General features: G+C 36.5%; 3 protein-coding genes across 3 annotated transcripts; all 3 read left to right on the forward strand.

The window, feature by feature from the left end:
• Positions 1-2,457: 2,457 nt before the first annotated feature.
• On the forward strand, positions 2,458-3,452 carry LOC149001137 (uncharacterized). The gene has a single exon (XM_089140592.1). It carries the CDS (start codon positions 2,560-2,562, stop codon positions 3,118-3,120), a length of 561 nt encoding a protein of 186 aa, XP_088996718.1. The 5' UTR covers positions 2,458-2,559; the 3' UTR covers positions 3,121-3,452.
• Positions 3,453-4,789: 1,337 nt separating this feature from the next.
• Positions 4,790-12,336, forward strand: LOC149001138 (uncharacterized). The gene is made up of 7 exons (XM_089140530.1): positions 4,790-5,215; positions 5,285-5,410; positions 7,904-8,104; positions 9,974-10,070; positions 10,907-11,010; positions 11,328-11,379; positions 11,713-12,336. Exons 1-7 carry the CDS (start codon positions 5,019-5,021, stop codon positions 11,935-11,937), a joined length of 1,002 nt encoding a protein of 333 aa, XP_088996656.1. The 5' UTR covers positions 4,790-5,018; the 3' UTR covers positions 11,938-12,336.
• A 1,183-nt stretch (positions 12,337-13,519) lies between these two features.
• Positions 13,520-15,983, forward strand: LOC149001139 (F-box protein CPR1-like). Its single transcript, XM_089140529.1, has 2 exons — positions 13,520-14,941; positions 15,914-15,983. Exon 1 carries the CDS (start codon positions 13,716-13,718, stop codon positions 14,925-14,927), a length of 1,212 nt encoding a protein of 403 aa, XP_088996655.1. The 5' UTR covers positions 13,520-13,715; the 3' UTR covers positions 14,928-14,941; positions 15,914-15,983.
• The last annotated feature ends 2 nt before the right edge of the window (positions 15,984-15,985 follow it).

Below are 15,985 nucleotides of genomic sequence, written 5' to 3' on the forward strand. Positions count from 1 at the left end.
GTCTATCAACGATGACTTCCACTCAGGGCACACATTAACATTTATTAGCACCAATTTCATCGCTTTTTCTTTCTATTTGCTATTGGGTTTATTCCATTCCCACTAATCATTTCGATTCATCATTTAACAAAATTTCCGGATTCAGTTCATCTTTGGCTTTGCATTGGAATTTGAGTAAGAAGAATCAAAACCTCTAGTTGACTCGAAGAAAATCCATCGCGAGAACGACTTTGAAGTTTAGGGTTTCGTTTCATCGAAGTTTAGGATTTCCTTTTATCGGAGAATTTGAGGTTGAGTTTTGTAAACTTGAGAAATATGAGGGATGACAAATTGTAATTATGTAAGATTTTTTAAATATAAAATTCCATTCAATAAAACTCAACCGTTTCTCAAATTTGAAGAAACTTGTCGCACTTGCGTGCCTGTGCGGACGGATACCCGCACAGGCGCGAATAAAAATCCACCTAACTAACTACCTATAGAGCATGGACCTTTGAGCCATCCAACTAAGTCAAAGTGATTACTTGTACATCAGTTGGTGGAGTTCTACTGGTTTTATACACATCTGGATGTACGGTAGGTGAAGAATTAGACTACTCAATATGTGTGTTAGGTAAAATGATTAGTCTACTCAATTATAGTGGCAAAATACCTTCCATTAAGGTTTAATTTAGAGGTTCCGTCTTAGAAGATTTAATTTTGTAAACTTCTTGCAATTGCTCACTGTCTTATCTTCATTGTTTTTTAATGTCAAATGCAGAATGAAAATTTTAAATAATATAATTTAAATTTTATATTTAGCGGGGGAAAACACTGTCGAGTTACATACGTAGCATGCATTTGCACTTCTTTGTCTTTGTATCTCTCCTCTCTTAGGTGAACCAAGATATTTAGTATTCACATATGAATAATTTTCAAATAAGTAGTTTACTAAAATTTGAAAAATAATATGTTATCATAATAGAACAAACTGATATTACAAATTTTTAAAGCCATATACAAATAAGAAAAATCTTTATTTATTTTAGTAGAAGGAAAATCTTTACATACTAGTTACTAACCACTTCTTCAAGAACATAACTATATATATAGGCTTTTATATAAAGATGATAGTGCCACTATAACTACTTGTCTTTTATAGTAACAACATTAAGGGCAGGTAGTGTAACTATTATAAAAAATATATAAAATTCAATAGCAACTATATTGATACATAGTATAATTAAATTCATTAATCCTATGTTGTTACAAAAATAATTGAATTGTTTAAATAATGGTTTTATTCAGAAAATTTGCGTTTTCAAGGATTCTTTAGCAGTTACTAAGTCATTTGGAAAAATTATAAATGATAGAAAAGTCAAAAGAAATGAATTTTCTTAACTAAAACATTTTCTTTTTTATTTTTTTAGTATTATATAATTATTTTATGTTTATCCACTATAGTATATTTAGTAATTATAATTACAAACATCATGCTTTACAATATATGGAGAGAGTTTTTTCGTCTACTAGTATAGTCATTACACGTAGAGATCAACAAGTACACATAAAATTTTCAATAAGAACCGGAAACAGTAATTTTCATTTATTATACACAGTGGTATCATTTATAGAAAACTTATGCTTTAACATAGAAGTCACACTCCCCTATGTTTAGCTCCTCTAGTAGAGGATATTAGGGAGTTAAGCTCATCTTTCCTCTCATGTTCATTTTGTTTTATTCCAAGAGCGATAAACGCAAGTGCGGATGCTCTCGCAAGAGGAGCCCTGTTGATCCCGTGTATGACGGTTTGGCCTATTTCCATTCCTTGGCTTCAGGAGTTATGTTCTCCAGTTGCCTAGGCTGTTTCGCGGATTGTTTTTTCTTTCTTTCGGTTAATGAGAATTTCTTTAAAATATAAAATAAAAAATAAAAAAAAACATAAAAGTCACACTCGGAAAGAGAGGCTCCTTATGTAAATTAATTATGTTAATGGGTTGGTATGTTTGGTATTAACTCAAACCGAAAACAAACTTTGACTCTATGGATTCATGAATTTTGTGTTCAGGATTTCCTGAGAAATAAAAAATATAAAGAAAAAGAAAAGAAGGACAAAAGAACTCTGGTGTTTTTTTTGGTGTTTTTCATTTCCGCGTGGACCCCACACGTAAATCGCAGTGCAATATCTCCTAATATATCCAAAACGTTAAACCTCACATTTATAATATTTAATTTATTTTCCCTGTTCTATGGAATTTCATGTATCTTTCCTCCTAGCATTTTCCGAATTTTCAAATCTTCTTTAACGCGGATTCCACCGAAACAAATGAACTCTGTCAAACCAACCAACTGTCTAAAGAATAATCCGAATCTTCTAATCCTTCTTCATGGTCCACACATCTCTTGTGGACCCCACACTCTCCTTCCCGTACTTATAAGCCTTCCAAGCTCTCCGTTTTCCGCAACATTTCATAGACGCAAGCTTTCGAATCCTCCTTCCCTCTTAGACATAAACGCAAACACCTACTCTGCATTTTCCCTTCTTCTCGTGTTCCTCTGAAATTCTGCGAGCCTTGAATATGGGAAACTATGTTTCCTGCGCTCTATCTTCAAACTCAGGCAATAAGAACTCCACCAGAGCTTCCAAGGTAATATTACCTGGCGGCGAAATCAAGCAATTCGATGGACCCATCAACGCCGCAGAGCTCATGTTCGAGAATCCAAATTACTTCGTGGTGAATTCTCAATCTCTGAATATTGGTCGTCGATTCTCTGCTCTCAACGCCGATGAGGAATTAGAGATGGGTAATGTCTACATCATGTTTCCCATGAACAGATTAAGCTCTGTTATCACTGCGGTGGACATGGGAGGGCTTTTCATGACTGCCAATTCAGCAGCTAAACGAGCTTCTGGGAGAAAACTCGGCATATTGTCCGAGTCCGGTGGCTGCGCTGCGCGAGTTACGCCGGTCTCAGCTGGTGTTGACACTTCAAAGGGAAGTGAAGAAGGGTTTCCGAAACTGAAATTGGATGACATTGAAGACTTCTCTGTGCTTGAGTTCAAGCAGAGATTATCATTTTGCAGATCGAGAAAGCCTTTGTTGGAAACGATTGCCGAAGAACCCTTATGCTTTAGGTGAACGACTTGAAGAAAAACCCAAACGGTAAACTTCATATATGTCTGTGTGGTCTGTGCTCTCCTGTTTTAGAAGATGAGAGAATTAATTCTTTGTAATTGTTGGAAACAAAAAATGGAAATTCTTTTGTGTAGTTCAATCAATGATCACTAACTTTGAATAGAAAGATCTGTTCTAATTCTAATTTCATATAAATCTGTTCTTAATGAAATGCTTAATTCATGGATCAAAGGCGCAGAAGTTAGTCGTTTCAGACCATCTCCCTTCCATTTCTGCCGCCTTTATTCACCAATTACAACTTTACGCGGTTTCTGCATGAATTTATCCCCGAAACTGATACGTATCGGTCTCATTTCAAAATAACAATTACAATCTCTTTTTTTGTTTCCTTTATTTTTATTTCTTTTTGGTTTTTGTAGGGGTTCATATCTTCTATAATTTTCATGTGCCACAATTCTAGATGGGAATTACAGAGAATTGCAGGGGTTGAGAATTGTAGAGGATATGAACCCAATGGCCACTGAATTTTTAAAAATTTTGGTTAGAATGGACTCCTACCAAGAAACCAGTTTTAATATTTAGCTCTCGCATATTGTGATAAAAGCCACACTAACAAAATTGTTGACCCAAGTCACGAGTATGCTCAATCAGATCATTGAGGGATGTGGTAACAACCCGAAATCATAGCAATTGCGGCAAGTGAATCCAAGCGTATTTGTACCATGGGTCAAACTCAAATCTACTAGAGTATGCTTCTTGGGTTTGTATTTTTGCCTGTTAATTTGAGACTAATGTGATGGTAATCATGATATGCTCTCTAAACGTGAAGAGCTAAAGGAAGATTTCCACCCTTGCAATTTCCTATAATATATATCAAGATTGCGTGGCAGTTAATTATCCAAGGGTTAGAATTAGAACATAATTAAAGAACTTAATCTAATAAATTCCTAAAATTAGGCCTTAACAAAAGTGGAGAGACGAAATTGGGAGAAATTATATGGAGGAATTTTTTTATTTTGGAGGAATTTTTTTATTTTCCTTTTTGTCTTGTTATTGTTGATGGGTGCGTCTGTGGGCAGGGGTGGTGTAGCTTGTATTATACCAAGGAAAAATTAATTAAATTTGTAGTAGACCTTATCTCTCAGCGTCTTCCCTTATAATGCCAGAAAGAGCATCAAGAAGATCCATGGATTTATTTCCTGTAAGTCAAAATTAGAATTCATAGGAACTGAATCTAATAAATGCCTAAAATTAGGGCTCAAAAAAAGAAGAGAGACAAAATTGTGAGAAATTTTAGGAATTTATTAGATTCAGTTCTTAATTGAATTCTAACTTTGACTCTCCTTATAATTAACTGTCGCGTATCAAAATTTTAGATCGAAATTACAGGGATTGCAAGGGTTGGGAATATAAGATCTTTTTTTGGCCAAATGGGAATATAAGATTCATTGGATTATAAAAAATTTTGGTTTCTACATTCTACAGAAGCATATTTCATAGAAGCCTACCATGATCAAGGCACTGGCACTGGCACTGCACTTGCTTTGCGTATCCTTAACCCATTTAAAGAAAAACAGAAAGAAAGAAAGAAAAAAAAAGCATAGTTACGAAAATGTATTAAAATCTGGATCAGTTTTTATTGTAATTTCGGATAACACTGGGGGCAATTAGTAATCACGTACAAAGGAAACGAGAATCTCGGGCCATGGCCATCCGAAATCCGCGAACTGCGAAAAACTGGTTAACCTCCATCGCTGTAGACCCTTTTGCTGACATGCTATCGCGTCTCTGTAGTCTAAAAACATCTAAAGCTCTTCCATGATTTTCCATTTCTAGAGAATCTGCTCTACTGCTTCTCTTCTCTCCTGATTTAGGGTTTTCCTACATTCACTTTCTGTAATATGGCTGGAATTCGATGGCCCCCGGAAGATGCCGAAGTTTCCCATGCTCGAGCTCTGAGCACAGCCGATCTCTTTTCTGATGATGACCGCTCTGTTGCTGCCGATTCTTGGTCCATAAAGAGCGATTACGGAAGCAATTTGGAAGATGAGCAGCGACACGTTGATGCGTCTGATTCACTTTCCACAAGAGATTACAGGTACCCAATTTTATAGCATGATGCATTGTCTTTACATTATAGTTCTTATACATTGTATTCTTGGAGCAGTTCGGACAAGGAAGAAACATATGCTGAAGTGGAACCATCATCGTTGGGTCTGCAGAGCTATTGGGATGCCACTTATGCAGATGAATTGGCGAATTTTCATGAACATGGTCATGCTGGTGAAATCTGGTGAGTTCCACTCGTGACCATTTCAAAAGATGTCTGGATAATTTGCTTAAATATTTGAAGATTTTTGTATGTCAACTCATTTTTTAAGAGTACATACAAGTTAAAGAAAAGGGCGTGGGGTTGTTGTGGGAATAAAAACAATGTCAATGAAGTGTTAATTTTTTTCCCCTTCTCTCTATCATGTACTCAATTTCTACTGAAAAAGTCTCTATTAAGTCTTACACGATGGAGGAAGTCTTCTTGTTTACCATAGAAGAGTGAATATTGAATACGTGTGCATTTTTTTCCCTTCTTTGTCTAACGCAGAGACTTACACCAGTTGATTAGAAAATTTTCTAGTGCAATCGATTTCTATGTTTAACGTCTGGTATGATATGCACTATGTTTTAAAGTTGGAAGAATTAAAAAATGACTTGCAATTATGGTTTTGGCATAGAAATTAAAATTTGTTGATTTGTTGTTCCATATGGCATCAAATTGAGGTGATTAATATGAATGAAGATAATAAACTGATGTCTGTATGAGATTGAAAGTGAAATTGATCATAATTGTGATTCTTGATTAGTGAAAAACTGCTATGATATTCTTGCAAAGGAACTTTGCAAACTTTATTTTGCTGAATATTTTTTTTTCATTCATGAACGAAATTGGAGACACAACAGTTAGGAAGAAGAAAGAAGGGAAACCTGAGAAAAAACAGAGTTACAGGGGAATGATTAGAAGAAATCCCATAAAAAGCAGTGGGGGGGGGGGGTTGCACACTGCACACATAAAAAATTTAATTTAATTCATTTCACTGCTTAATAATCAATGATTACATGAGTATTTAAAGATAAATCAAGAGACTCCTGACCCAATTAACCCTAATTAAAACTAGATGGTATTCTAAATATATATTATAAGATAAGTTCAACTAATAAAGTTAAATATAATTAAATATCCTATTAAGGCCAAGATTTAATTGGAATTGGTTCATGCCATCTATATACAGTTTGGGTTGGTCCAACGCTATGCTCCATCTGGTAGATCACAAGGCTCCTACCTACATGTCAAGCTCCCACACAATGGACTTTGCCCAAGTGCCAAAACAAGTTATGTACTACAGTGGGTACGTGGACATGCCCACATGCGGACAAGACATATGGATGTATGGACATATAAGAGAGGGTATCTGATTTTGATGCTGAAAACTGACATGCAGCTACTAAACTTTTGCATGTCTATCCTACAGTTAGAACTGTCCATATCATCTTGCCACATGGCTCACTGTGGTGGACCATTACAATGAGCCTATCAGAAAAGGCCATGAAATTGAAATAAGCCTTAACATAGCTAACAAAAAGGTCTGTGTCTCTGCATTTGGTGTGGAAATTGAATCCATCTGAAATACTCTCAAAACCTTAGTCACTGACTCTGTAGGCCTGCGACAGAATACCAGGATCAGGTGTAACAACTGATTGCATACTCCCAGCTAAGTCCTTTGAAAATCTGCAACCTCATAAAAAAAATCTAGATTGTCTGTGATTATTTTTGCCTCAAACCCGAAACACATCCCCAAGGTGAGCAAAGCATCCTCTAGCAGCTCATCCACAGAAACAAAAAATCCTTTTTGAGTAATTTATGTAAAAGAAAGGTTTCTCCTTAGAAATTGGGATTTTAAAAGAAAGTTGAATTCCATTCACAATAGAGAAAGAGATCAGTACACTTAAAATGTATGATAATTGAACCTGCATAGTTGAACTTTTATTATTAGGGCCAAAAGGCAATTCAGGCAACAGTTTCAACCCAAACCTGACCTATTTCTTCTGCATAATTGTCATGTTTGACGAAAAACCCACACCAAATGGTTACCCACCTAAACACAAAATTTGTGGATCATATTTGTGTTAGGTTAGTATCTCATGTTGGCATTGCACCTTTTAGGAGGTAAATGGGGTGCTGAGCCTCTCGGGCAGCAATCATAGGCACAGATGTACAGCAACATTACAGTGAGGCAAGGGCAGAGAAGGGTGGTTCTGCCAAGAACTGCTCTGTTGAGTGAGGGTATCACATAGTTTTTGTGCTTTGATTGCATAACTTTGAAGTTTTAGAATTGATTTTGAGTTGTGGAGATGGATGTCAAATTGACCTTTAGGTGCCTGCTGTTTTTGAAGATGTTTGGTTTCCGTGTATTTTATGTGTTTCTCTGCCTCTTTGGAGTGGTCTGGGTTTGTAGTTTGGTATCCAGGCTTGATTCGTCTTGATATTTCCACTACATTTTACTTTGGGTTTTCTCTTGTAGATGTAGTCTCGTCAATTGTAAATATCTAATATGTCTGTAGGTATTAACAAAATCTATGTTGGAAAAAAAAAAGCAAAGGAAAACAATGGTTTGTGTTTCCTGCTAATTTTATGAATAGTGTGTCATCTTGTCATATATGTATAGGTGGTGGGTAAAAGAGAGAAGGCTATGATTTTCTTGGAATTGATTTACCTGCCTTGCTGTTTCTTTAGGTTTGGAGCTGAAGTCATGGACATCATTGCATCTTGGACCAAAAACTTGTGTATAGACATTGCTCAAGGTCATGTGCACAATCCTGTTGATGAGGTTGGATCCGAGGCAGCTGAACAGAGTGGCACAGATTTGTCTGGCTGGAGTGTACTTGATGTTGGAACTGGGAATGGTTTGCTTCTTCAAGAACTATCAAAGCAAGGGTACTGTCCTAAAATTTGATGACAATTCTATACTATTTTATGTGAATGTGTTTAGTCCAGAATAATGCTTTCTGCAACTGCAAGTAGTAAACAATTCAGTTCATTTGATCATTTATATCTTCCTTTCACTGAATTTCTGAAACATTTGTGTTGTCTGTATGCACAGTTTCCCATAGAATTATTTCTCCGTATTTTTAATTCTATTAGCTCCATGGGTTCCATAATGGTGGGGATGGGAATGGGTGGGAGTAGCATAACCCAATAACCCTACCTGTGTAGGATTTATGGGTCCCCTTCAATTTTATTCATGACGAACATAGTTGCTTCTTCTATTACTCGGGTTTTATGAATGTTTACCTTGTAACTCTGTCTTCTGTTGTAAGTCTGCAAGTAAAGATCCGAGTCTCCAGTCACATAGGATCTCCTCCGAATTTAGGACTGTCCATGAGCTGTAAATGATTCAGCATGCAAATTTTGGATGAAAGCTTCTCGAGTTGTGAGTTCAACTGTAAAATTAAGCTCTGATCTTTAGTCTTCCATTTACAAGTTGACTATTAGAACAAGGAAATGAGTATGGCTGTGTTCCTTCTCTATGATTTTCGGGGTTGGTCTGTGGATCTATTGATAATATTAGATGCTTATTTGATACAGATGCATACTTGCTTATGCGTAGGTGACTTGCAAGTGGGTATGGGGATATCGGAAGTGTTCCATGTTAGATTGTTATGGAACAGCATATAAGTTGCCATACAATGATGTATACAGTAACAACTCTGCCTGAGTCGAACTAGATGGAACCTTGCCCCCCAATCATCTCTATTGAAGGTTATACACTTAAACTTGATACGAGACCTAAGCTATGCATGTCTTCACTTCTTGTTATGTCATTTTTAGGTCTGTCCCTGGCTCTTCGGATTCCTTTAGTCTCAGATTCTCAATCACCAAGCTTCTGAATGAAGCATCCTAGATCTCCATTCAACAAGGCCATGCCAGCGAAAACAACATACTCAATAGTTTAATATGTATGGGAGCTACTCCCAGATAAGTTCTGACATGATCATTCCTTACTTCCTGGTTTGCAACTTATCCATCTTACAATCCTCTTCTCTTCAACCCTAAGTTTATCTATATGATGCTTCTTTCCTGCGTAACCTTTTACATCATACATCATCGCCAATCTTGTGATTGTCCTATTAAAATTTCCTTGATAAGTCTTGAGAGAATATGTCAGTCACAACACTCTTGACTCACCTCTGCCACTCATTCCCTGTGAAACTTCATCCTCTATATCACCTCTATTCATGAGTGAGCCTAGATACCTAGAATCATCAGTTTGCAGAATCTCCCTCTTTCTACCATAAATAAAAAATAAAATTAATGCTCCCTCTCATCAATTATCACCACTTCATTATCTGTCTTAGTGTAACATAGTTACATTCCGTACATAATCTTTGTTTGACTTATTTTTAAAACCTTTTTATTTCTAGGTTGATCTCCGTAATTCTAACTTGGTTTTAATCCTTGCTTTTGTTTCATTTGCCAAGATATCCTTATTAAAAAGCATGCACTGAGGAACTTTATCTTGAATGTCTCTAGTTAAGCAATTTATGTAAGTGCAAACAAACAAAGGCTCAAGGACTGCACCAAAAGAATCATCCATAATGTAACTCATTTGTAATTGGAATTCATTACTTTCGCTTCCCACAGTTATTACACTTATTTCAGTACTGCCATTTACGTATTTAATTATGTCCATGCATACATGATGGAATATATGTATATGGTTGAGCTTTGTTGCATTCTAGGCTGTTTTTTGTTGTTATTACTGAAAGCCATTATGAGCAATATTTTAAAATGCTGTGCATCCAGGTTCTATGATCTTACTGGAATTGATTATAGTGAGGGAGCAACTGAACTTGCTCGAAGCCTTGCTGCTCGGGGTGGATTCACAAATATATACTTTTTGGTATGTCTTGACTTTGTTATTGCATTCTATCCTTTATTATTTTCTGTTTGTTGTTTTGGCACTCCAGCAAAAGCTACATGCAGTTGCTGCAAAGTCTGGACCAGTTTGATGTCAACTCTTTTGCAGCTCTAGAATGCCATGAGTCGTCTATGTCGAGGATCTATGGTTGATGCTAGTCTTGGGTCTTTAGTGAATTCATCTTCAGTCTTCCAATCACTTTCATTTACCGAGTTACTTGTATTTATCAAAACCTTCTATTAATCCTCACTTGTGAAGTTAAAAGGATTTACCTTCTATTAATCCTTATAAGAAAGAAAAAAAATCCTTGTGAAATTAAAAGATTTGTCTGTCATCTTTTATGGAAACCAGTCTTAGATGCCAAAATGTTTGACCAATTTTGAAGCCAGAGCTGACATTTTTCTTCTTTAACCTAAACAATCTGACACAAAACTACCTATAGTATGTTCCAGGATATTTCTCAATTGGTTTGACAATAACCCATTTGTCACTTTGACCTACAGAGATGTAGATGAAACTAAATAATTGGACTCAAATTCTATTTAATGATGTCTAATTTAAAAGGTCAGGTTCTCAAGGTCAAAGTTCCATGAGGTGATGTACTAGCTACCATTCAAAGTTCTTGGGTATGCCAAGTTGTTTGTTGTACTATCTTCTAGGGAGGATGCTGACTGTGTTATAAAAACACTTGGTTTACTTAATTTAGATACATGTTTGACACTTTCCGATATTGATGGTAGCCTTGCTGTTTTTAATGTTTTAGCTGATTCCTTCAATCTTTTGATTGTCTTGTTCTTTACTTGATGCTTTTGTCCTAGACTGATGATCTCCTTGAGACGAAATTGGAGAGGCAGTTCCAACTTGTTATGGATAAGGGGACATTAGATGCTATTGGCTTGCATCCTGATGGCCCTGTTAAAAGGTAACTGAAATTTTTTAGTGTTTACCTCCTTCTGGATGCCACATACTTTCCTTGATATAGTAGTTCAGTTTTAGTTCCCTGCTAGAAATGCTGATTCCTCTTTCATTTAATTTACCATTAATTGAAGGTATTATGTAGGCTGTTGCTTTGAATGCTTTCAATTCCTTCATCTTCTCTTACTGAAAGTATGGTTTAACATTTTTATCGGAAGCAATTGATGCTTGCCTTGTGCTACTAATAAAGCCTAACCTTATGAGTAATGATTGCCAGTGCTGTAAGAGGTGGATATGACCTTGATTTTCTGGCTTGCTTTTCAGGATCATGTATTGGGATTCAGTCTCAAGATTGGTTGCACCTGGTGGAATATTGGTTAGTATGTTCATTTCCTTTGATGCTTATTGTTGAACTCTGATTTTGGAATCGCAATTCCTGAACTAACCTGCCATTTCCACTTGAACTATTAAGTCAAGGTTCCTTGAGGTGGACCAACACTGTTTTATTGGATGAATGGTTTTTCTATATCCAGATATTGGGTATGGTGTGACCCACTGCTTCATTTGTTTCTTCTTCAGTATCCTTGGATCCAAAACTTACAGAGAGCATGTGTTGTAGTTGGTTTTCTTTGTTTTTTTCCTAATCAGAAGAGGCCTAATTATTCGTTTTTTTTCCTTCTTTCTTTTAACTGATTACTTCAACCCTTAGGTGATTACATCCTGTAACAGTACAAAAGATGAGTTGGTGCAAGAGGTGGAGAACTTAAATTTGAGAAGGTTAGCATCGTTCCAGAACCCTGAGATCGCCAAGGACCAAGAAATGCAGAGGGATCTTACTTTACAATATGTCAATCATGTTGAGTCATATTCAACGTTCACGTTTGGAGGATCAGAAGGGTCACATGTTGCTACTGTTGCATTTCTACTTAGTTGAAAAACAAACTTCTATGGAGGAGCTGGATGCTGGCTCTGATTGAGGTGTGTTGCCTAGTTAAATTGGCTGTGGATCTGTTTGCTGGGGAAGGGTTGTTGCTTGTTGAGATGAGTTACCAGTCACAATATTCATAATTGTGTGGCTGCGATGACAAAATAAGATGGAAATTACTGAGCTTTAGGATAGTTAATTCGTTTTTTGCAAGCTTCTAGTTTTTTAGAAAATACAGTTCCTCATTGTGCATTGTAATGGTGCTGCAATGCATATGCTGCCGCGCTACTGTGCACACAGTGCTGCAATATAGTGTGTACTATTGCTTACTTGGTGCTGCTGCACTTTTGTCAGCAACCATTGAGAATTTTTTAGCTTACAGTAAAGTAATAGTAATTTTGATGTGTATAAGGAATTTTATGTGTCGGGCAGGAGTGTCACACAATAGCAAACTTCTAACACGGTAGTACCAGCCTATTATATATTTATATAGAGATAGTAAGATTGAAGAGGTCATGGATTTGAATCTCGGACTTTCCACATCTCACAACACCCCCGCCCCAAAAACAATATAAAAAAAATCCAACCATTTCCCTTGTTTTATGGGTCCTAGTCTTTTTGATTGGGTAAACTATTTTAGGGTCTGTTTGATCACATGAGTCTGAAGATTTCAAAAAGAATATATTAAACTCATTTTAAAATAATAAGTTTGATTATTGGGGGGTTTTATAGCTTATATTTGAGATGGTCCATCAAATTTTTATTAAAAAAAGTTAAAATAATTAATTGGAGTTAGAATTATATGATTTATGAGTGAAATGGTCTAAATTCTTATTGAATATTATAATAATTTTTTTGGTAATCAAATTATATATTAGGTTTTTTGGATTAGTAGAGCGGTTAAAAGTCCAACTTCCCATGGGGAGGTCCTGGGTTCGTATCCATCCGACGGCACCTATATTAGTAATATTCTCCCACCATATATATAAACTCTTCGGATTCAAAAAAAAAAAATTATATATTAGTCTCACGACCCACATCTTCCCCCTCCTACGGAGATTCAACAGCTAATCGAGGAGATTATGTTCCTTGCAAAGGACTTTACAAACTTAACGTTTGTACACATCAATAGGGATGCTAATAGAGTAGCACATTCCCAGCCCACACCCCCCCCCCCCCAGTATGGCAATTATCTGAATCATGGCTTCTTGATGTTTGTAATCAAGATGCTCTGTGTAATCCCTGTTCAGTTATCCAATAAAGTACTGAATTACCAAAAAAAAAAAAGAAATTCCGCTGCTCACTTTAAAGTCTCAGTTGTCCATCAATAAAATCCTTAAATCCTTTCTGTTTGGGCACCTTCTGCCCATCCCCCTTTGGATGAGTGACATGTGGCTTGCCAATTTGGATTCACGGTCCATAGAACATTTGACAATTTTCCTAGAATTTAATTGATCCCTCACTAGATTTACATTTACCAAAACAGGAAAAAAAAAATTTCACTACAACATACTGACTGCTAAACAGAGTCAAATGCAGTTTCAATTTCATACTTAAAAACGAATTTTAAATTTCGCCTATTTCAGAAGTTTGTAAGACAAGCTAGTTTCTCAAATTTTTTTAATTTCGCCTATTCCAGAAGTTTGCAAGACAAGCTATTTGCTCAGAATTTTTTTAATTTCGCCTATTTCAGAATCAGAAGTTTGTAAGACAAGCTATTTACTCAGAAATAGTATATAATCTTATCTCAGAAGCGAAAGAAAGCAGAACCTCCTTGGTTTCTGGCCATGGCGGAGGACGGGAAGAAGTTTGACGAAGGGGAATCAATGGCCACCAAGAAACTTCCGGAGGAACTTATCGTGGACATACTGTCACGGCTTCCAGTCAAGAGTCTTCTACGGTTCAGGTGCGTTTGCAAACGCTGGTGTGCTCTTATAAACGATCCTAATTTTGTCAAACTGCAACTCAGTCAATCACTTGCAAGCAATATCAATGTCAATCTCATTGTCAGAGAATCCTATCGTACGTACTCTGTTGAATTAGATGCTTGTGAACAACAGGCGCCAGTGGAACTTGTTCATCCGGTGAGGTGTTCAGACTCTTCACAGTATGGATCCGGAATTGTGGGTTCTTGCAATGGCTTACTCTGTATGTTCAACACTGCAGAAAACATATTCCTTTGGAATCCTTTTACTAGAAGGTATCAAATAGTACCCACTGTGCCAGGAGAAGATATCCTTAATGCGTCCATTTCCTGTGGATTCGGTTACGACCCCATCACTGATGATTACAAGCTGGTAATGGTTGTTACGAGAATGGTTTTTACCAGTGAAGAGGATGATTGGTCCTGGCTTTCGGAGGTGCTGGTCTACACGCTTAGCACCAACTCATGGAGAAATCTGGGGTATATCCCCTTCCCCAGCAACATCCTATCCCAGGTTGGGGCTCTTGCAAATTCTGTTCTACATTGGGTAACAAGGAGAAGTATTTTAGAAGTTGGAGGATCATACGCCTTGGACTATGGTATCGTTTCCTTTGACCTTAAGGACGAGGAGTATCGAAAGGTGCCATTGCCTGACTTTGTGGACCAGAACTTTCACATGACCGTTGGAGTTCTTGGAGGACAACTCTGTGTTCTCTGTAACTTCTACCGTGGTGTTCAAGTTGAATTGTGGGTGATGAAGGATTATGGTGTGAAAGACTCTTGGGTGCAACAGTTCTCAATTAAAAAATCTCTCATAGGGCCTTTTACGCACATCGTTCCTGTATGCTATTCAAAGAATGGAGGAGTGATACTACATAAGGATCCAAGATCAGGACCAGGAGAATGGGTCTTATTTCAGATTGATTCCCATAGAAGAAGGGGTAAGAATCTAAGGATTCCTGGATTTTCTTGTATTTGGGAAGCAACAACCTGTGTCGGGAGTCTCGTTCATCTCAATTCCAGTGTCAGACCAACAATAGGAAAAAGAAGTTCAAGAAGAAGAAAGAGGGCTTAAATGTAAGGTGAAAGGTTAGTGATGAACTAATAAGGAAATTGGATGACAAGGCATGAGATTACAAATTATATATCCTATACTTTAATATTTTTATCATGGGTTCCTTTATGTCATGTTACAACTCACTTATCACTTTTTGTCTTTTGTTTAATGTAGGGACTTCTCTCTGTTTATTCTCATTTTCATCTCACAACTGCTATTCATTGACATTAGTCTTGTTCAAACACCCTTGAGAATGTCAAAATAACAACAGGGGAGCTAACTTTTTTTATGTCTATCTAATCTTATTCATTTTATCTGCCTTCATTAGCTCAGGCAAGTTTGATTGGGAGTTTAGTATCTCATTTGTGAAACCTCGTTCTCTGTAGGTTGACATTGAAAGTGAAAGGTTATTAGATGAATTAGTTGAGAAATTTGCTGACAAGGCATGGGATTTCAAATTATATCCTATCTATCTCTTCCATCTGACTATACTTGGGTACTGTTATGAATGGGTTCCTCAGTGTTTTGTATGACTTGGAACAAATTACAACTCAGTGATCACCTCATTCCTTTTTTCAAAACTCCATGGAATGTTGATAAAACAATAGGAGACCTGTCTTTTTAATGACCATCTATTCTCATTATATGCATTTCTACCCTTTCTTTTCTTTTTAATATGCTACATGCATCATACTGATTAATTCTTAAGACTCTTTGAGTATTCATACTATCAAAGATGAGATACCAACACTGAAAGTAGCCAATGTTGTAATATTATTTGATTGTGTGATATTTATGCATGTTAGTTTTCTTTCACACATTTTGATGCCTAATCACTAGTTCTGATTCCTTCTTAATGGTAAATGAATGCTTTTATGCTTCAACTTTCATTTTCCACTGCTAGGATTTGTGCTGTTTTCATATGTCAATCACTTTGAAAATGTATATGTCTGATTCTATCTTCTTGAAAATTTATGTGTTTGATTATGTTTTTCTCATGACAGGGCAATGATAGAATAAGAATATGAGCAGGTGATAGTAACCTGTTGTTGATTGGAAGTCAAAGGGGCAGTTGT

This window comes from Hakea prostrata, chromosome 11, assembly GCF_041222555.1.
Source record: "Hakea prostrata isolate BN-2017 chromosome 11, UWA_Hpros_2, whole genome shotgun sequence".
In the NCBI taxonomy this organism is placed as follows: domain Eukaryota; kingdom Viridiplantae; phylum Streptophyta; class Magnoliopsida; order Proteales; family Proteaceae; genus Hakea; species Hakea prostrata.

Coding starts and splice junctions, on each gene's coding strand:
- LOC149001137 (XM_089140592.1), top strand. CDS start 2,560: ATGGGAAACTATGTTTCCTGCGCTCTATCTTCAAACTCAGGCAATAAG.
- LOC149001138 (XM_089140530.1), top strand. CDS start 5,019: ATGGCTGGAATTCGATGGCCCCCGGAAGATGCCGAAGTTTCCCATGCT. Junction 5,216..5,284: donor CTTTCCACAAGAGATTACAG/GTACCCAATTTT, acceptor TTCTTGGAGCAG/TTCGGACAAGGAAGAAACAT. Junction 11,011..11,327: donor CCTGATGGCCCTGTTAAAAG/GTAACTGAAATT, acceptor CTTGCTTTTCAG/GATCATGTATTGGGATTCAG.
- LOC149001139 (XM_089140529.1), top strand. CDS start 13,716: ATGGCGGAGGACGGGAAGAAGTTTGACGAAGGGGAATCAATGGCCACC.